At 41.5% G+C, this 21,786-nt stretch overlaps 1 protein-coding gene across 1 annotated transcript in view; it reads right to left on the minus strand.

Moving 5' to 3' along the window:
• The window catches only part of trappc12 (trafficking protein particle complex subunit 12), a 36,592-nt gene that overhangs the window by 1,831 nt on the left and 12,975 nt on the right, over positions 1-21,786 (minus strand). Inside the window, exons 4-11 of the mRNA XM_044374019.1 lie at positions 14,441-14,554; positions 11,562-11,700; positions 7,626-7,738; positions 7,261-7,333; positions 5,987-6,060; positions 3,962-4,060; positions 2,637-2,740; positions 1,179-1,266 (exon numbers count right to left, since the gene is read on the minus strand). Coding sequence (XP_044229954.1) covers positions 1,179-1,266; positions 2,637-2,740; positions 3,962-4,060; positions 5,987-6,060; positions 7,261-7,333; positions 7,626-7,738; positions 11,562-11,700; positions 14,441-14,554 — 804 coding nt within the window. The remainder of the gene's footprint in view (positions 1-1,178; positions 1,267-2,636; positions 2,741-3,961; positions 4,061-5,986; positions 6,061-7,260; positions 7,334-7,625; positions 7,739-11,561; positions 11,701-14,440; positions 14,555-21,786) is intronic.

Consider the following 21,786-nt stretch of genomic DNA (forward strand, 5'->3'; position numbering starts at 1 on the left):
TACACACTTAATCACGTTCTTTCCGTGAGTGACATGAGAAAATTACAGAGTTGGAGTCAGGATGTGGTTAGCTTAGCTTCAGCCTAGCCTAGCTGAAGACTGAGCGTAGAGGGAAACAGCTAGTCTGGCTCTGTGCAAAGATGAAAAAAAAACACCTCCCAAAACCTCTAAAGCTCCCCGATTAACATCTTGTATCTAATCTGTTTAATTTAAACACAAAAAGATAAGTTTCAAGGGGAGTTGAACTATTTCTTGGTGATAAACAGCAGGGCACAGGGACTGTGTGCAGCTTCCTGGAGAGAGGTCCTGGGCGGATGGATACATGGTTTGTCAATAAATAGTTCCAGCACATAACTCCCCCTAAAACCACTAACTACTGGTTTGAGGTGTTTGTAGTTGTATTTTTGAACTTTGGGCAGAGCCATGGTGGCCGTTTCCCCGTTTATAGTCTTTATGCTAAGCTAGGCTAAGCTAGCTACCTGTCTACAGCTCCGTACTGAATGCAGACATGAAATTGGTATCGATCTTCTTATCTCACTCTCAGAAATAAAGGAATTAAGCTTATTTCCTAAAATACTGAATGATAGTCCAACATTTTATATAAATGTAAAGAATGTTATTACAGTATCTGTATATAATATCAACTAATATCATATCTGGATCAAAGTTTCCTCAGGTTGTGAGACTTCTCAATTCATCCTCTGTACTCCAATATAAAAAAAGTTTTATTTTTATGACTTATTATTTATTAATCCATTTATATAATATCTGTTTTTGTGAGTAGCATAAAGGGACTACAAACTACATTTCATTATACAACCTTGTGTTGTAAAATGATAAAAATAAATGAATCTTGAAGATGAAGGCTGATTGTTCCAATCTATTCCATCCAAAAAAAACCCAAACAAAAAGATCTTAGTACTATTTAATGGTTTCAATTTTAAAAATATAAATGTTTTAAGGACCTATGAATATCAAACAATATCAGAGAGTGTCTTCCTATATGGAACTTCCAGCTTGCTTTTAGCAGGAGATTAATTTAAGCAGATCCCACTAATATAATATAAAGCTAATAATTTCACCAGCTCTGTAATTTGAGCTCGTCTCCAGCATTTAACGCTGCTGTAGAGTGAAACACTTGTGGTGTATTACAGTGTAGTGGATGTGGCAGCACTTACCACAGGGTTTTTTGGGTCAATTTTTAAAACTTCAATGAAGGATGCGTGTGCTTCAGCGTAGTTGTTCTGACTGAGGTAGACGAACGCTCTGGAAGACATACACACATATACAACGACAGAGTCATATAATGATGAAATATGACCCAACAACACAAACACGGCAGAAACAAGAACAAGTGTTTTCATACTGGAGCTGCGACTGAACATGTATTCACAGCCAAAATATGTGGACATCCAGTCATCACACCTACATGTTATTGTTGAACATGTCATTCCCAAATCACAGGCATTAATATGCAACAGCCACAGGAGCATTAGTGAGATTAGTCACTAATGTTGGATGTTAAGGTCTGGCATGCAGTTGGTTTTATAGCTCAACCCAAACGTGTTGGATGCAGTTGAGGTCTGTGCAGGCTAGTCAATATTATCAATTCAAGTCTTGGCATTCCTCCCTCCAGCTTATACAGATATTTGTCTTTTTTTATAGTGACTTTATTATACAAAAGTATCGGAACAGCATATTGAACTGGTGTTTAGGCTGATATTTTTCTTTTCAAATCTAGAACTGCCACTTTTCTTGGGTACTCTGATTTTGTTTACCCCATTTCCTAAATTTATGGGGAGAAATGCCCATGTTTTTCTTGTAATCATCACTAAGAATTTGATGTCAATACTGTCAACACTGCGTGAGTTTCAGCCATGTTTTTCAGCCTTCTTAATCAGTACAACCAACTAATTGACGCTATAATGGCTCGTGTTTCACTCACAGGTAACAGCAACCCAACAACTGATGGTTCCAAGCTCTCTATTTTGCAATCTTGTGTCAAATTACAACCCTAAATGAGAGTTATGTATGTTGCTATGGTTCTATGAGTTCTGGATGACAGCCACTGATGGAATATAAAGGGTTTCCATAGTCTAGTGGTCAGAAAGAATGACAGGATTCTATGTTGATATTTCTAGATTTACATGTCTTGATAGTTGATGGTTATGATATGAGTGGATGTGATGTTGCCTTGTACTTGAGGAGCAGGATTATGTCAATCTCTGACATTTTGTTTTAATTCCAGTTTTATTCCCCATGTGATTAGCCTGCTTTTTAGAGCTAACTCTACGTTAGTACCAATTTAAAAGAGTATAAATAAAAACACCCAAACACTATAAATAACAAGAGTGTATGACGATATCAATCACCTGCCTTTGTAAAGTGAGCATCAACACACCCAGTGTGAGCGAGATGGGTTCTGTCACCTGAGCTGTGCCTCATACTCTATATCTCCTAAGGCCAGAGCTACAGAGGTGTGACCTCTTGTGCTAAATCACACGCCAGGAGGAAGCACGAACCTGCGAAAAGCCCTGAAGGAAGTGCCGCTACTGTGGAGCCAAAAATGGTCCTGAGCAGAATAAAGTAACACACACTGTACAGAGTCGATAAACGCATGACACACACACACATACCTGTTCATCAGCACACATGTGGTGTGACTGGGCTGGCTCCCTTTCATCTGGCAGGCTTTCTCCACATCCTGGAAATACTTCTCTGCTGTTTTAATGTCTCCGATCTGGAAAAAAGCAGCAGCAATGCATTAACCACTGCTCTTTGTGTGTGTATTAAGGTGTGAGTATACTGTGTATTGTACATGGAGGAAGCACCAATTCAAATAAATTAGATTACATTTCATGATCCTCAAGTGAAAACTGACTCATTGCATCAGCGAAGGATACACACACGGGTGGCTGAGGCTCATGGGTATGTAGCAACATAAATATATGTGACATTGAATTTTCCTGGAGACTCCAGTGATCCTTTGTTGAGGAACATTGAGAAAAGATATAATAAACTCACATAAGAAAACAGATTGACTAGATAGTATTTAGCAGCATAGCGAGGAATAGTTGTGTGTATCATGGATGGAATACTGAACTGACCTAGTGACTCTTACCAACATTTCTAGTGAGAAAGACAAAGAGCGGGATGTCCTGATCCACTTTTATTCTCCTGATCTCAAACAGAGAAATTAAATAAACAGTTCTATATTTTGGGAAACCACTTTCTTTTTCTAGAGTTACATGAGAAGCTCAAATACTAATAATGAGGAGTTACATGTTGGAACCATTTCTTAGCAAACAACAGCCAAATACAGTGACTTCCAGAGATTTACTGTCACCGTGAGGTTGCCAGGCAACCCGTGCTGTAGAGGGGGATGTTGCACAAATGCTGGGCTTTTTACGTATAGATTTTAAAAACAGAGTTTTGTACACTTTGTACAGAGTCAAGATGGCTGTTTCCCCTGCTTCCAGTCGTTTTGCTAAGCTAAGCTAACTCCAACTCTGTACTGAACACATACACATGAGAGTGGTACTGATCTTCTTATCCTGCTCTGGAAAGAAGCAGATATCTGTATTTTGAATGTTAAACCTTTCCTTTAACATTGATGATCTGATGATATATACCATGAAACAATAAATAGTCATTAACTGGGTTACTGGGCTCTTATATAACCTTTGCATCAATGTAATAAATATGTTGATTTGTCATTAGTATTTAATTTACTTGACATTCCTGTCCTGCTTTTACCTATTTTTGCAGGAAATTTACAAAATCGTGATATAAAATTACATGTACTGTCATCTGAGATTTAATCAATACTATCCACTCCTAATTTTCATTGTAGTTTTACTTTTTCTCTACATAATGCAGTTTCACAGCACAACAAAACAACAGCATGTATGGTTAACCTGTAAAAGCGTGTGTGTGTAAGTGTGTGTGCACATGGGTGGACCTGCAAGAAGATGCGTCCTATGCCACTGAGCAGCTGCACTCTCTGCTGGGGTTCATACTGGATGATGGAATGATAAGTCTCCACAGCTAGAACATAGTCCTGATGAGAGAGAGATGGAAGAGAAAAAGAGGTAAAGAAAAACATGAGTTAAGAACGGAGGGCGAGAGAGGTAAAGGTAAGAGATGTCAAAGACGAGTGAGGTAAAGTGAGGTAAGCGGCGGGAGGCAGAAACAGGTGGAGGGTGAGCGAGGTAAAGAAGAGCAGAGTTGAGGCGTGGAGAGAGAGAGAGAGAGAGAGAGGGCATTAATCAAACATATGGAGTATTAGCGGGGCAATGTGACCCTCCTCCCACCTCCCACACTGCACTGCTACACATCGCTCACATGGTGACTGGACTGCTGAGCAGGGCGAGGGAGAGAGGTCAGCAGGGTGTGTGTGTGTGTGTGTGGATAGAGAGAGAGTGTGCACTGCATATATGTATGTAGTGAAATACAGTAGTTTATGATTGATTTGACTCAATGTGCAAAACTCTTGACATTGGACTTAAAATCTCATACAGCATGCAACTATCAAATGCACCTTATTTTATTAACTGTTGACTGTACTGTGTCACAGTAAATGGATGATGTAGTCTAGAGTCGGACTTCACTACACTTCATCACCACAAATTTGGAGTTTTATTCAGGACACGGTGCTGATATGAGGTGGCTGTTCACTGGTGATATTATACATTTTCTTACTGTCAACAAATCCCATGTGCAGACCAAAACCAACAATGATTTGGTGTTATTAGCATGTATTGTGTTTGTGTGTGTGTGTATCCAGAGCCTGATATATCTTATTTTCCCCAAAACTATTAAAAACACATCAATGAGTCACACTGTTGCACTGGATGACATGTTCCTTCATTACCATTAACACACACACTGTAATTTATCTCACACACACACATAATCATGCTGCTGGAAATACTTAGTAGAGCACCAAATGTGGATTAATCCGCTGCTGAAAATAGTCCCCCTTCCTCCTGTTTATGTAACTTTGCCAAAAACTACAGTGCCCAACAGTTACTGAGCCTTTTTTTTTAATAATGAAATTATACATTTGTGACTTGTTTTTAAAGATGTCAGTGGGGAACCGATGGGCTTGGGCCACAGACAGATTGAGAAAGTCAGAGAGAACTGTGAGGCGACTGCTGCACTGTTGGTTTTGGTCTTAGTTGTCGAAAATAAGAAAAAATTCAGAATAATGCCAGACATATCCTTGAACTATAAATCATCCACACACTATATTGTAATTAAATATTTTCCCATGCACACTGGAGAATTCCAGATGTGAGTTTTTCCTCACTTGTTTTTATATAATTTAAAAAATAGCAGACTCCTGAAACTTGCTTCAGTTATGTCTGCCTTTTTTATTTTTCTTCTACACAGTTCTATACAGCAGTATTGCTTTGAAAATCCTGCACTGCATTACCTTACAGAGATAATAAAACACTGACAAAAAATGATGCAGTAATATCCTACATCCTACAATGTGCAAAATCACTGGTATGGTCCTTAACAATTTAGTTTTGCATACTGAAAATTTAAAACCAAATACTGTAATTTGGTCTCTCACCAGTAGATGGCACTGTGGTTCTCTCTACAGTCTGATCCACACCCCATCCCCTCTCTCTCTCTCTCCCTCTCACTCTCTCATTCGCTCACTCTCTCTCTCTCACTGACCAAGAATCCAATTAGTGGTCAGTCTGGGGGGATTTCACTGTGAATCCTCCACCAGCCTGGCATCAGAGATCTCTGAGTCTCACACACACACACACACACCTACACACACACACATACAGAAACACTCTCTCCCGCAGACACACACAGGCAGACTCAGACACGCATACAGGGACACATTCACTCAATGTGTCTGCTCTGCTCTACAGGTGGCTTGTTAGCCCAACTGGGTTGTACTGGGTTGTGTGTGTATGTGCGACACACACACACACACCATAGACACACACACACACACACATACCTTCATCAGCAGCAGACAGTTGGCCATGGAGTACATGACCCGGCTGAGACGAGACCTCCACAGCTTAAGAGACGCTAAAAACAGGAAGACACAGGGTTTATTATTTTTTTTTAGGGTGACTTCCTATTTTCAACTGGTTTTTTGGGCGTCTCTGCAATGTCACCCTTCCCCCCCCCCCCCACACTCTTCCATCGCCTTATCCCTCTATCTCTCTCATTACATCTCCCCTCCTCCCCCTCCACACCAGGGTTTATTTTAAGGCGAGGTGGTGAGGAAGACACTGCGGCACACTCCACTTTCCTCTTTCCCTCAGACAGTGCGCCCTGTGGAAGAGCTTGTGTGCAGGCCTATTAGTATTCATCGCTGCACACGTGTGTGTCTCTGCGTGTGTGTTGGGGGAGAAGAGCTAATCACTCAGTAGGGGTCTGATGTGTGAAGGCAAGGCCCTGCGTTATTGACTTGACTGCCGACTGTCTGCGTGGGCAGGGAGAGGAGAGACAGAGGGCACAGCTATTACACTGCTTTTAGAAGGGGGAGAAACTGGCGGAACCAGCGCACCCTCACACATACATTCATACGCGTGTCACCCTGCCAATTTACCCAATTACAAGTAAGCGACGTGGTACATTTAGATCAACTTCAGCACGTATATTGTTGTTATTAATTGCCCTGAATTAGGTGATTAAATGGCTTCTAGTCTCTTTTTCAAAAATTGACCCTCAGCTTTGGAAAAAGTTGCAAAATTTTTAGTCACGAGACCTGCAAACACAAGAATGAGAGAAGACTGCATTAAGATGTGATTCTGTGTCTTTGAGAAGAGAAGTCCATTTACATCAGGTTGTGTGGACGTGTGTCTACCTAAAAACTGGTGAATTTCAGATTAAGGTGCCTGCCTATTTCCCCACCACACTTGTGCAGGTGTGAGTGGATTGGATCGGATTGATCTGTATTGATCTGCTTGGCATGAAGGGCTGGAGAGACCATTTGATATTCAGGGCGAGTACCGAAGCAGTGAGGTGCTAAACACTTTTAGAGCACCGCATTGGTGTGTTTGTGTGGTTCAAAGTGTGTGTATGTGTGGCCGAGGTATGCTGCAGTCCTGCACCAGGTGTGCCTCTGCTTCAGTGCTTCGTGTGTGTGTGTGTGTGTGTATTACCCACTGGGGCCCATGACCTCACTCTCCTCCCACAGTGTGATGCAGTCTGGGACTGGGGCCAGGTCTGTAGCCAAAAGTCTGTGCGCGTGGGTGCGTGTGTGTGTGTGTGTGTGCTTACCTTGCCTGTTCTCCTGTGTTAGGGTGATCATGCTGCCATCCTCAGCCAAGCCTTTCTCCAAGTTCTCCAGAATCTGTTACGGGTGGTGGGGGGGGGGGGGGAGAATTCAAACTTCAAAGGGGGAAGTTGTTTCACTGCCAGCACTGAAGGCTTTTCATGTGTGTATTAGAATCTGCATATTCAATAATGCTAAAATCCAACCATATTTGGCTGTTTACACAGGTGGGCTCAAGGATTTGTATGGCTAATGTGCTTTTCTGTGGGTGTGTAGTTTTATTGTGTGAATACTACAGAGTATGCATATCTTTATGTTCATCCAGAGGCTGTGTTTTTGTGTGTGTGTGTGTGTGTGTGTGTGTACTAACGGTGAGGCAGACGGTTTTGAGATTGTGCAGGCGGTCCAGAGCCTCCTGGGGCTTGGCCAGGTACTGGGGAAGCTCGGCATGCAGCAACCGCATGGAGAATGGCACCATGGAGCCTGGTGGGAAGGGAGAGACGGAGGGAGGACAAGAAGAAAACAAGAGACGGAGGGAGAAAATGTGCGAGGGAAAGGGGGGGAAGTAAGAAACAGGGTGGGATGAGGCCATAGCGAGAGAGAGGGAGGAAAAAAAAAAAAAGAGAGGGAAGGCGGAGAGAGACAGAAAGACACAGAGCGCTAGATGAGAATATAAACCCATCCACCCACACACAGACTGCACACAGCCCTGGAGGCAGGAACCTACAGATGGCATTGAGCTACGTATGGCTGCTTATTAAACCCTCTCATCTCTCTCTCTGTGTGTGCTGCACAGCTCCATCACTCATCTCTCTGCCTCATCCCTCTGTCTCTCTCAGCCTCTACATCATTCACACTGTCTGTCTCTCGCTCTCTCACACACACACACACACAGGCGCACGCACGCACACAGACACACACAGGCACACGTATCCTTGAGGAAGAGCCTGTATTCAGGTGAGTCCCCGGGCTTTGATCAGGGTCTCTTTGATATTGTCATCAGATCTGAAGCTCAGCTCACTGGTCCATCTTTGGCTGCTGCTTCTACCCGTCTATGTATCTCAATTTCTATCTCTCTCATCTATCTGCTTGTGCTTCCTATCTACCTATCTATGGTACAGAATACACTCTCCTTTTTCCCATTTACCCCAGTGTCTGCATTACTGCCCTCTGTTACAGGGAGCAATGTCTACCGAACTGGCATATGACGATGTCCACAGTGAAACATTGTGATGGATGATTCTTGTTGGGGGTGTCTGTCCATCTTCAATTCACCTGGTTCACAGTCTTCACCACTGTCTGTCTCTCCTTTGCTCTGTGTGTGTGTGTGTGTGTGTGGAGGGACTGAGCCCCGCCCTCGGTGAAACACAAAGAGCAGAGGAGAGAAACTAGCGCGACCGTAAATGACAGCAAAACACAGTAGAGACTCTCACACTGAGCTGAAACGAAACAAGTGCACATAAATTAGGTAAATAACATAAATAAACATATTTTGTTTTCAGAAGCCGTTGGTGGGACCCCCAACACTCCTTAAAGAAACAAAATACGTGTTTAATTTCAGCTCAGTGTGAGAGTCTCTACTGTGTTTTGCTGTCATTTATGGTTGTTTCTCTCCTCTGCTCTCCGTGTTTCACTGAGGGCAGGGCTCAGCAGCGGTGGAGACAGTGAACCAGGTGAAGTGAAGATAACGTTTTACTTGAGACGACGACAACTACACCGGTGTCGTTACTGTGAGTGCAATAAAAGCTTTGTGAGTAAAAAGCCAACAAGAGAAGAGTAATTTAATAATGTAATCCCAGCAAAAGATGGACAGAAGACGAGGGGAAGGGGCTTTTAAATCATGATGTGACGATGGAGGAGGGCTCAGTGGCTGATTACTGTCAGCCATTGGCGATGGACGAGGCCCAACCCTACTCTGTTACATTATTTTATCTTTCTGCTGACCGAACATGGCTCTCTCTTGGCTTAATTCTTTATTCTGTTTCTCTTGGGGTGTCAGCAAGTTTCATCAGCTTAAAATTAAGACTTTTAATGCCTTTACAGTGTCTGTTAGAAGAGTTGGAGCAACTTTGTAACTGAGAGGGAAAACAACCTATGAAACCACAACACTGTGTAGCCCCTGGAAAATATATTTTAAGGAGGTTTTGACCACTACGGAGCAATGTTTTGATGTGCTGGTCCTTATTTTGTTGCATCTCATGCTCTGTCAACACAAGTACACACATGTATGTGCAAGAGCCTGTAGGAGATACGCATTCCTGCCAATGGTTTCAGGGCACAGTCAGAGCAAACTTTATAAACGCCAGATTTCTGAGCAATATTACTTCATTTCAACCATAGCTAATTATTTCTGGGTATTTTGGAGGATGCGAGCACACATATATTACAAATGTTTTTAAGGCCTATTTTGATATTTTTCAGGTGCAGTATCTTAAATTTGATTTTTTTTCAGGCAGAAAATAAATCAATCAAAATAAAAAGGTTTTCCACCAGAAGCACATATGTGGCATGTATAACATATGTGGGAGTATAAAGAAGGCCTTGAAATACAATTTAGACCATAATGTAAGGAAATAAAATGTAAAGAAAGTGAAACTGATCCCTAAATTTAATAGATAAAATTTTGGTGTTCTTTTGTTGCATTTAGTTGGTGGCTAATCAAATATCTCTTAGGTGGGTGGGAATACCCGCATGCTACAGTACAGCTAGATTCCGCATGTTGGAAGTGGATTACTGGTAATGTAGTAACAACGATTTAACAGAGCAAATGGAAGCAGATCAGGAAAACAAGGAGGCTTCGTACTAAAATATGAGCAAATATACTTATTTTATTAGAAATAAAGGCTCTCTCTAATATAAGCCTGTTTCCAATAAAGGCCTGGTATCCTCTGCAGTTTGAGGTAAATAAAGGCCCCGGCTATTATTTGAGGAAATATGGTGGATTCAGCTTCAGACATTTGACCACTAACAAGACTTGGAGCTCCCCTGCTTTCTGCCTACCTGCCTGCCTCAGCATATTAATTCATTTTCCAAGTCTTGTCAGCGTGTCCATCTTTTTGTTTGGCTGACATGTAACCAGTTGACTGTGTTTTTTTTTTATCGAGCACATGTGTAGAGGCTGATATTCTTCCATCCAGATGAGGAAAAAAAACACAGGGACCCTTTTCGAAGAAGCAGGGAATAGTAGTGTTTGACCACAAACACATTTTACTTGAGACTTTACCTGAGAAGACTGGTATATATCTCTCTCTCTCTCTCTCTGTTAATGTATTGATTCATACATGAAAGGAATCTAGACTGAAAGGACAGTGTAAAGATACAGCTTTAAAAAGGACATGATTGAATGCTACTTTTCAGGCATGTGGCATTCAGGTCTTAATATTTCTGAGTTGAAATTGGACTCAACTTTTCATTTGGCAAACAAATTAATAACTGACAAACATTGATTCTTTCTCGAGCGCTCGGTCAATCCTAATTCTTCGGAGAGTGATACATGGGCAGCCGTCTCTTAAGGCGTTCTAAGAGTGTGATCATGGGTAATAGATAGTCGATGCAAGCGTTGGGCCGGAGAAATGTTCGACTTCTGATGCCAGGCTACAAAGCTCGTGCCAGTTTTGTCTGCGAGCACCTAGCAGGGCACAAAGCGTTTAATATTGAGCAGTGGAAAGTCAATCGGTGCTCTCTTTAGAAGGCTGTGCGGTGTAGCATCAAGTCTGCTTTTGTGTGTGTGTGTGTGTGTGCAGCTGTGTCTCTGCTACTGCCTTCACTGTGGTAGCCTGAGGGGCGAAGCAGATCCAAAGTAATGGGAATACATTAGAGAGCAATTCATGCAGTGTAAAAAGAGGAAAAACAAAACCAAAGAACTGCTGGAGACAAGTAGAGTTGTTGGAGCTTCTCAACGATACAGTCTAATATCAAGCTCCTGGCAGAAACTTTCCTTTGAATATTTAATAGGACAGTGGTGGTGTGCTTGTGCATCCTAAAAAAACGTGGGTAAAATGCTAAATCTTTTCAGAGACCGGGCTAATAACGCATTCAAAACTCACAGATACCAGTTTAAGAGATGCTTTTCAGCACAGTCGTGAATACTTTTCAACCCTCAAGCCAGCCTTTCAAGAAAATTTATATAACAGCTTTTGGACATATGAAATCTGAAAAACGATATGATTTTACCATGCAAGAGTATCTATATAACAGTCCTGGGGATCAACATCTGAAGCGCTCAACAACATAAAGGTAATAAATAATTACCCTAGAGGATGGAGGATGGTATGGTTTATTACAGGCTGTGTATGCATGTATATACCTCTCCTTCCAGGGTAAACAGCCGGGTAATACTCATAGTAGAGGTCTGGATGATCCAGGTTGCCAAAGGGCTCAAACTCCAGCTCAGCATTTTGGAAGAGGTTCAGCTTGGTGAGGAGGGCCAGCCGCACAAACCAGAGCTGGAACACACACAAACACACCTCCTTCTGTTTGTAAAATGTATAAAACATGAGTCAAATAGTTCCAAGTACAAATACAAGATGTGAAACAGTTCTTGTTCACAGAGGAGAGATACATCATGCAAATCCTCCAATGTCCTCTGGTCACAGCTGTATTGTACTATAGAAACTGTAAATAATGTAAGAACATTTCAACAGTAATAACTTAATCTATAATGTAATACATTATTACATTATTGGGTCTTACATTAGTGGAGAATTTATTAAGTAATCTGTAGTTCAAGATTCAAGATTCATTTATTATCATCATTTTACAAATAAGGTTGTATAATGAAATGTAGTTTGTAGTCTCTTTATGCTACTCACAAAAACAGAAATGATATAAATGGCTTAATAAATAATCCGTCATAAAAATAAACCTTTTTTATATTGGAGTGCAGAAGGAGACTGATATATCGTTGGGCTCTAGTTTTAATTTTTCTAGGGCTGTGACTTACTATTATTGTCATTATCCATTAATCTATATATATAGAGTCCATTATTTGGAATTACATTATGGGGTTGCAATTCTGACCTGACCAATGCTGGATTTTTGAGGCCGATAATGACATTTTTAATATAAGTATTCCTTAAATTTAGTTATTAAAGACTTCTGACCAAGATATACTACTGAGTGGAGACACTTTATAATTACAGGTTAAGTTACAGGGAAAATTAATAAAAATGGCCAAATATATTTTAAACAGCAAAAATCACTGGAAATAAAAATATAAATATCAGGTATTAATAACAACTATAAGCAACAACACAAATACAACAAAACTGAGATATATCTTTGACATTTCTCTGGTGTTTCTGTGTTGCAATTTCTTGTTAACAGACATATAAACAGACTAATATATGTTATTTAGCTAAAAAAGGCCAATACCACCCCAGTTCATGCACCGTTCCCTTTATTGTTCCTCTGCCAGCTGATGGTCCTCTGTGTTTGTCTGGTGTCTTACTGTTTGTGTTTGTTGTACGTTGGAGGACCACCATGGAAATAACCCACTAGGCTTTATAGTATTTCTATCCTTAAAGATTATAGCTCTGCAGTGTAGAGTTACTGCAAATGTTTTAATCGTTTAACAAAACCCGACAACGGAGGATGCTGTACTGTTGTGTGGGCCTTCTCTACATCTGGAGGTCACAGGCTGTTCAAGGACCATGTTGTGCAAATTCAAGAGCTTTTGACAGCACAGAGCCAAGTGCACTTGGACAGAATCCCAGACACATGCAGCGGTATCCTGATCTGATCAGTAATCAGAGATGGACTATGTCTCTGAGAGACAACAACATGGAAGGATCTAGAAGCTCCTAAACAGCATGTGAACCCGCAGAGAAACTGTTCTCTCGACCCCTGTCGTCACTTTGTAGCACCACAACACTGCCTCCTGCTGTTAACACAGACTCTCAGATGTCAGTAGGGGCTGCATAACTAATAGTGACGACACAGCCTGGCGGAGTTCAGTGTTAACAGATGAACATCTTTATGATGGATTTGGAGAAGACTTCAGAGCACAAAAGGGAGCTGATGTGAATGTATATGTGTGTGATGAATTATTTACTATTTTTAATTAGTTGTTAGAGGCTTGAAATGAATTTGGACAAATAGCACTTCTCACTGCCAGACTGCTCTCAATGCAGGGAGACAGCATATTCTCATGGTGTATAGTTGTATATACTCTGCCTTGCATTACCTGGATTATTTATACAGCAGGACATCCTTTTTTGAGAAATAATCTCATTTATTAGTAATACATATATCACATATTCATATTAGGTTTGTAATTGAGAAAATAATTTACAGATTTATTGATAATAAAAGTAACATTTAGTTGCAGCCTTAGTTCATGTGCGTATAGCTTTTTATAGTGCTAGCGGTCCGTGACAGTTCCACCCACTGCTTGGGTCCTGTGGGTGGAACAGTGGGTGGTAAAAGGTTAACAGAGCTGCCCAGCACTCATCATTTTGTTCTGATGCATATCCCTTTGGAATGAGGATGATGTTTTGTTTTACGGCTACAGTTCAGGCTATCCAGCTTAGGGAAATAAAGAAAAAATACCCACAAAACACATTAAAGACACATCCTTTAAAGCTGGACTTTAAAATTGCTAAGATGGTTAATTCATGGTTGATTCATCTCAGATCTTATGCATAGAACCAACCATGGGGGTGGGCTTCTTAATGAGCTTATGCAGCCATCCATCTTCTGGATAGAGCCCCATAAAGAGGAACAAAAACTGTGCTCACATCAACACTGACTGAATGTATAAAAGCAATGAAAACTATGCGTCCTTTTTACAGATGTCTGTGTTAGATGATACCTAACCTACTGTGCAGATATATTATGGAGGAAGACAAATTCTACATCTATCCTCTCGAAGTGAAATCTAAAATTATCATCATATCATCAGGTTGGAAACCAAAAAATTGGGTGTTAAGTAATCAGGGAAATGGTTATACAATATCAGTGAGAGCATTTCATTACAATATTCAAGTACAAGCATATTTTTAGGTCTGTCTTCAACTAAGTTAAGTCCAAAATATATTTCATTTTCACTTATGATTGGGAAATTATTACATTATTGTGTCATACGAGACATGTCCTGGCTTCAACTCTGTCCAACACCCACAGAAACCCAGAGATAGACAGACAGATGAATGGATGGATTCAGAGAGAAAGTCACTGGCGTGCTACCTGCAGTGAGTCGGTGGTGTGGGAGGTTGGCTGGCCAGCCTTTCCATATCCCTGACCATGAGCTGTCAGCAGTCGGCCTGTCAGATCCACTGCAGCCCGCCAGTTCTTACTGCTCTGCAGGGGGAGAAGAAACACAACATACAGGATCTGAAACACACACCAACATGACTGAAGGATGAAAATATGGAAAAAGACCTGGGGATAAAATATATCAATGTGATTCTACTTATCATACTCACGAACACACTCAAGAGGACACATTACGAACAAGGTATGACTATCAGGCACCTGGTTTTGAGTGTTCAAATGCATCTATTAACAGTTTCATGAGGAACATTTTAGTCATGGTAGCAGCACGGCAATGTCAGTCTGTAAATCAGACAATCGTGGTCCCTAGAGGATGAATCCTGATTACTTTGGTAATCCTCTGACTTTACTTTTAGTGCCACCATGGCGACGCTTTTGTCTTTTAGTGAGTTTTTTAGTCTTTACAAATATTGGATGGATTTCCATTAGGCTACATTTTGTACAGACATTCATAGTGCTCAGAAGACAAGACCTAATGGTCTTTGGGGATCCTTTGACTTTTTATCACCACCAACAGGTTAAAGATTTTCATTCATTCATGGTTCCCAGACAATCAATACAACACACATTGGTAATCCCATGATTTTTACCTTTATTGCTGCCATTATGTTCACATTTTTGGCTTTAGTGAAATCTCTTGACAACTATTGGATGGATTTCTAGGAAACCATGACCCAGACCATCAATGTATGTGCAAGATTTACGCATAAAAATGATGGCAAAACCAATGAAAATAAGACCCAAGTTGTAATAGAATGGAATACATTTACAGAGCTTTTTAATGCCAAATTAATCACGTCAAACCTAATATCTGCAATGGGGAAAAACAACAACACAGATGGTATTTGAACAAACAGTGAGATTTTTCAGTGGAAAAGTAGTGCAGTAAGAAAAAAACAGGACGTTTAAGACTTCTAGAAGACAATGTTTAAAAAAAAGAAAAGAAAAAAATCAAAGCCAAGGATCTTTTTAGGCCTTAAATGTACAGGAGTTCATATTTGGGACAGCCTAGATGCAATAAAGGGTTGTTCCATCATTACTAATCATCAATCATCAATTTCAACTGATAATAATGTGAGGTCTAATGCTGCGAAACAAAGGACAGTGAATGAGCCAGGTGTGTTTGTATGTAGGCGCACAATTGAAAGCCTTTACACAAGTGTGTAGAACTGCCAGCCATTGAGGACAAAGCGCCCACACACACACACACACACACACACACACACACACAAAAATGGTGGACAGGTGAGTGTGTGCATACGTATACACACACACAAAGACACGCACACTCCTAGATATTAGCAGCATCTGCTTCCACAGGAGGTGGCACAATAGGTAAGAGGGGGTGCAGAGGTGGGAGAGGGGTGTAGAGTCACCCCACCCCATCAACACACATGACAAGGTCGGTTCGCCGATTGGGTCCTAAGTGCTGTGCCATTCATCACAGCCAGGGAGCTAATTAGCAGAGAGGAAAGAGGGCTACTTTCTTTCTAGTCATCTGTATCACAAAACTCATCAGCCTTTCCCTTCTTCCTCCTCTCACCAGACTATTTTCTTTTGCCTGCCTCGCTGCCTATCTCTCCTCCTCGTGAATTCTCCCACAGTCTCCCCTCCTTCCACCCCTGCCTCCATCTTGCCGTTGCCTCCTTCCTCTCCCTTTCTTCGAACTCTGGTTTCTGCCTCCCCTCTTCTCCCGCTGTCATTGCTTCCTCCTCTATTGCTCCTTCCCTCATCCCTCCCCTCGCTCATGCCCTGTGCCAGTAGCTGCGCTGCCTCTGAATCTTCATTAGGGGGGGAAATGAAGCTGAAAACGAGGAGGCAGCCAGGATGGCCAAAAGCAGCTGCAGTCACTCACACACACATATCCTACAGTACGCTACAGTACACCGCTGCCCTGCCACAGGGCATAAGAAGACAGGTGTGAGTGTGTGTGTGTGTTTCTAGGTTGTCTGTGTGAGACTGGGATATGGGGTGAGTAGGGGGAAATGAGAACAGCCAGCAGTAGCGAACAGTCGCTGCATTCCTACACACACACACACACACACACACATACATACATATGCAGAGAGTTAAGACAGGGCACAGAGGGATAAGGAGTTTCAACAGAGGTTAAGCAGGATATGGATGGAAGAAATCTGGCCCACATGTATTGAAAGAGTGCAGAAGTCAATGTTGGCCATAGTGGAAGGAAGAAAGAAAAAACTGAAACTCTGGGCCAAAAGAGATGGAAGAAGAAAAGAAAGAAGCAGTGGGTAGCAGAGTGGAGAGCAGGAGATGAAGAGAGGAGAGCTGAGGGCCAAGGCAGCTGCAGAGAGGCACTGGGAGGAGCTATAGTGAAAACCCCCTCCAAGCTGAGAAAGTCAACTTCAGCTCAGGACTTATGTAATGATGAAGCATCGCTGCTACGCATAGCTTTATGGTCTGATATTATCTCCTACTAGCCTATAATTTAAGGCCTTGAACCAAAGCAATCCAAAGCAAAGATTACAGGCATAATAGAGGAGCTGTGATTTGAGTGGACAGCAGGCAGGATTTGTGGTTCGATAGGCGATCTTCTGTGACCTGAAGGCAACGGGTTCAGTCTCCATTAATACTAGCGCCAGGCTGTGAATGTTTTTTAAAGGAGAGATATCGACGGATGTCTCTCTGCTCCGCTGTCATCTCAAATGATTGAACCTGAGCTCTGACCCCCGCTGATGAAAAAAATGTGAGAACAATCATAAGATAGACTCTGTTCAAGATGCTAATCTAACATTAAGAAATGTATGGGGTCTTGTCTTCAGCTGTCAGATTATATTACATTGATTGAACTTCCTATTCTGTCTTTTTAATTTCACCAGGTCAGACTCTGATGATGTCTTTTCCACAGGAGCAGAATAGCCCACTTTAGCCATCGCTGTAGGCATGGCATACAACCACACTGAACTTGTTTTTCAGAAAAAAAGCTAAAATAGTATGGCTCCAGCTTCTTAAATATGAATATTCTCTGCTGTCTTTAGTCCTCTATGAGAGTAAACTAAATATTTTTGGGCTGTGCTCTGTTGGTCAGGAGAAAAGAAGACATTTTATAGACCCAACAACTATAAATTAATCGAGAAAATAATCAATAGATTAATCGATAATCATTAGTCAGTAGTAATTGTTAGCTGCAGCACCTAATATATTTGACAGGCAGATAGGAAATGTGGGGAGAAAGAGAGGGGGATTACATGCAACAGGTCACCAACCAGATTGGTATTGGGGATGTAGCGATGGTGGCGTGGCAGACGTCTTTGCCATTTTAGCCCATTTTATTGTGAAGCAGGTACAGGAAATACATTGTTTTTGTCACAGAGATTAGCGTTGATTTGTTAGCAGCGCTACTGTTCAATATAAATTGGTCTACGCAACAATATGAATATATTCAGCATTGCTTGATCAGACAATCAGTTTGCAATATTACAGGAAAGAATGGTGAAAGAACCAAAACCTGCTGCTGGGTTTGTTTCCATTGCTTTAGTTGGGTTTAAGAAATGTTTTCTCCTGAACTTAACAATGTGGCAGTCATACATTTGCTAACACAAAATAGATACATTCTATTATGATATGCGTAGAAAGTTCAGGTAAACTTATTTCTCACTCACACGAGAACATACAAAGTGTTTAACGATAGCTTGCCATAAACGCCATCAAGCATACAGGTTTGAGTGATTTCAATTAACACGGGAAGGGCGGCGGGAGGACAAAAAAAAAAAATAGAATAACAATAGCTTAATGGTGATTAATAATTTAGCTCAGCTCAAATGACTCCACAATAAGGCATAATCAGATCCCTCCAAATCAAATGAGGAGGCATTACCATGGTGATTTATTGCCAGTGATATTAAATGAGCAATTGACTACAGAGGCTTGGTGAAAGAAGTGTGCTCAAGCTCAAGTTTTATTTGTCACATACACATTATCAAGACAATGGCAGTGAAATATGTCCACCCCCCTTCCCCCCTCTCATTTAATACCTGGGCTGCCTGAGGAAAGAAGCTCCTCCTGAGCCTCTCGCTGTTGGTCCTCAGGCTGTGGTATCTTTAGCCTGACCGCAGCACTGAGAACAGGCTGTGGTCCGGCTGACTGGGGTCCCTAACTATCCTCACTGCCCTGGTTTTTCACCGCCGTGTGTAAATGCCCTGCAGGGCAGGTAGGGGGCACTTAGTGACACGCTCGGCTGAATGCACCACAGCACTCTGCGGTCCTGCTCAGAGGTGTTGCCAAACCACGCCGTGATATTCCCAGCCAGGAGGCTCTCGGTGATGCCTGCGTAAAACGTAAAACATCCTGAGCGCCTGTGTGGAGAGTCTGAGATGGCTGCTGTACATAGCAGGGATCTAAGGGTTCTCTCACTCCTGGTGCTACACCTGATGTGTTGGAAAAAGTAAGGTAAAACTTTTGGTATTGACTGAAATGAGCAGATGTCCTTGTATAGAATAGAGAGTGTTGTATCGATGTCGGCCTGTGGTGGAATACAAACATTGACAATTACAGAGGAGGTGAATTCCCTTGGAAGATAAAGGGGCTGACACGTCAGAGCCAGTTACTCCATGCTGGGTGAGCAGGACTTTCCACAAGGATATGGAGTAGCCAGCCATTGGGGAAAAAGTAGCCAGCTTGGGGGGTCCGAGGCCCAGCCCCCCTGGAGAAAAAATATGGCTGTAAAAGCCCAACTTTGGTGGCCTTTGGCACATTCTAATGCCATTATTCCATCAGATACACTGATTTGAATTTACTGCATATTAAAAATCATTAGACGTTATTTATTATTTTTTTATTTATTCATTGACACCTTCACTGTGAAGTTTATCAAGACATGCCACAATGATGGTTAATGTATTGTTTTACTAGAAACATAAATGTTCTTTTATTCAACAAAACAAAGTTATTTTTAGGGGGAACATGTTTTTAATCTCATGTCTTATCTAGTCTATGTATTAGTTTTAAATTATTTATAAAATAAACCTATGCCAGAAATAAGTCCAAAATAACAAATCATGTGAATCACTTGACTCAAATCATGTGAATCTACTAAATCAACTCAACTTCAAGTCATCTTCATCTTTACTATCATCTGAGTCCATGAGCATCTCAAAAAGTGTCCTGCTGAGCTGCTCCTTGGTGCTTCCAACACAGCAATGTATTGATTTTAATATATTTGATCAACTGACTGACAATTGTCTTCTTTAAGAAGCCTGTCAGTCTGTTGATTTCTACCAGCTACACTCTAGCTTCCTTTTGGGTCGTATCTTTCCTCTCCCTTCTCTTCTCTATTGATATACTCCACACCTACAGCCAGTAAAGCAGATATGATTTCATTATAATTAATCAATGCCAAAAATTACAAAAGTGTTCTAGGATATTTTAAACTGTAAAATTACAGTGTGAGGTTGAGGTTCAGCCTTCATTTTCCTTCATATGACACAGGCCTGTTACTTTGACAGCATTGCCTGTTGTAGTGTGCTTGCAATGCTTCTTAGAGATGGCTCTGCTGTAAAAAGCACAGTGTAAATAAAAATAATTCATTCATTTGTTTATTCAAACCCATAAACGTCTGTGTGGCGTATATGGAAAATGCAGCGCTTTCATTGGACTTTTAATACGTACCGCACAATCATCAAGATGCTGCCACCGGTGTCCCCTGCAATTATGTGTTTTCTCATCAATTATTTTGCTAATATTTGTCAAACACTGAAGACGACTCTCTGCTCTCTGCTCGACAGGACAGCAGTCTCTGAAGTCCCGCTGGAACCTGATCCTGGCACTGAGGTCCAGGATTGGATGTTTGCTAAGAGGATACAGGGCAGCAGTATCCATGTGTGCCCGGGCCTGCAGCTCGTTCTGTATGCCGGTGCACTTCCCTTGGTGTTTCCTCCACTGCCTGGGGGAAAGCTGGCCTTTGTTCTCCTGGCCCCTGAGGAGCTGTGAGGGCCAGTCCGAGCTGGGGTGAAAAATCTCATAAAAATGGTGAGTAAAGTTGGTCTCACAGGCTAGAAAAGTTTCCAGGTCATATGGTATTTTGTGCGAAGAAAGTTCAGAGAAGTAGACATACGACAAAGTAATTCCACAAAGTTCTGGGGGGCAAGAGCGCAGGCGTCCGTCGTAGGCGGTGCTATCTACTTTGCCATCTGCCTACACGCAAGCCATCGTGTACGTAGGCGTGTCTCTAGCAAGATAATGGGGAAGGGCTATTTTCTTTTGTTCCTTGTTGCTGGTTTTTGAGGCCGGTCGGTAGTAAACCTGCCTTTGTTCCTGGCACAATAGAGATACCAGACGAAGGAAGAGAGGAGAGAAAAAAAAAAAAAAAGAGTGGAGAATCCAGATGTGACCCCACAGGGTGACGACGCTGCTGCGCTGAAGATGCTTCCCCAGGAAAATACTCAAATCCAAAAGCCACTGAAGCAGCTCAAAATTTCCAAAGAGAGAATAAATCCAACTATTTTTTATGGAGTAATAACTTCTATTTATTACTCATTTCGGATTGAAAAAAAACCCCATAATAGCCAGTTTTATTTCTCTTCTGCGGCAGTAAACACAACACACGAGCCCTTCAAGATTCAATGCTGATGAATCCGACTACTATAAACAGCATGACTGTGTACTGGCATTCCTCACAGATGTACAGATAAAGTTCACTGATAAAAGAGTTAGTTATGTTACATGCTTGTCTTGCACTATTGGAGCACGTTTCTATAGTTTGTCTGATGGGATTTTGTGTAGTTAACTGTATTACCTTTTAATATTAATGGCTTTATTGTATGTTGCTTGGACCCAAATGTTTTATCTATTTGTGTTAATAAAATAACACACTTGGAGAAGCTCTTGTAGGACAGACGTTCGCCCAGCTACAGCACGGGTAACTATCCGGCACAAACACGGAGACAGAGACTTAGAGACTGTAAATCTTCACTTTGATAAATGAGGGAGGTATAGACACAATCGGTGATTCAGTGAGCACATGCCTAAAGCACGTTCAGCATAACAGAAAAAAAAACAACATTCATTGATTATAATTAACAAATGTGACTTCAATAGTGTTACAATGCTTCACACAGACTCCTACATGCTCACACCCACTCAGACAAACGCAATACAAATGTGCACACATTTCCATCCTCTATCTCTCTCACTCACACCCACAAACACGTATAATTAGTCTCGTTGCAAGTTTAAAAGGGGTGAGGCTTCTTAATTGTGTTGAAGATCGCAAGTTCAGTGTGTCTTTCCTTTGGTGAGTT

Source organism: Thunnus albacares, chromosome 15 (assembly GCF_914725855.1).
Source record: "Thunnus albacares chromosome 15, fThuAlb1.1, whole genome shotgun sequence".
Classification (NCBI taxonomy): Eukaryota; Metazoa; Chordata; class Actinopteri; order Scombriformes; family Scombridae; genus Thunnus; species Thunnus albacares.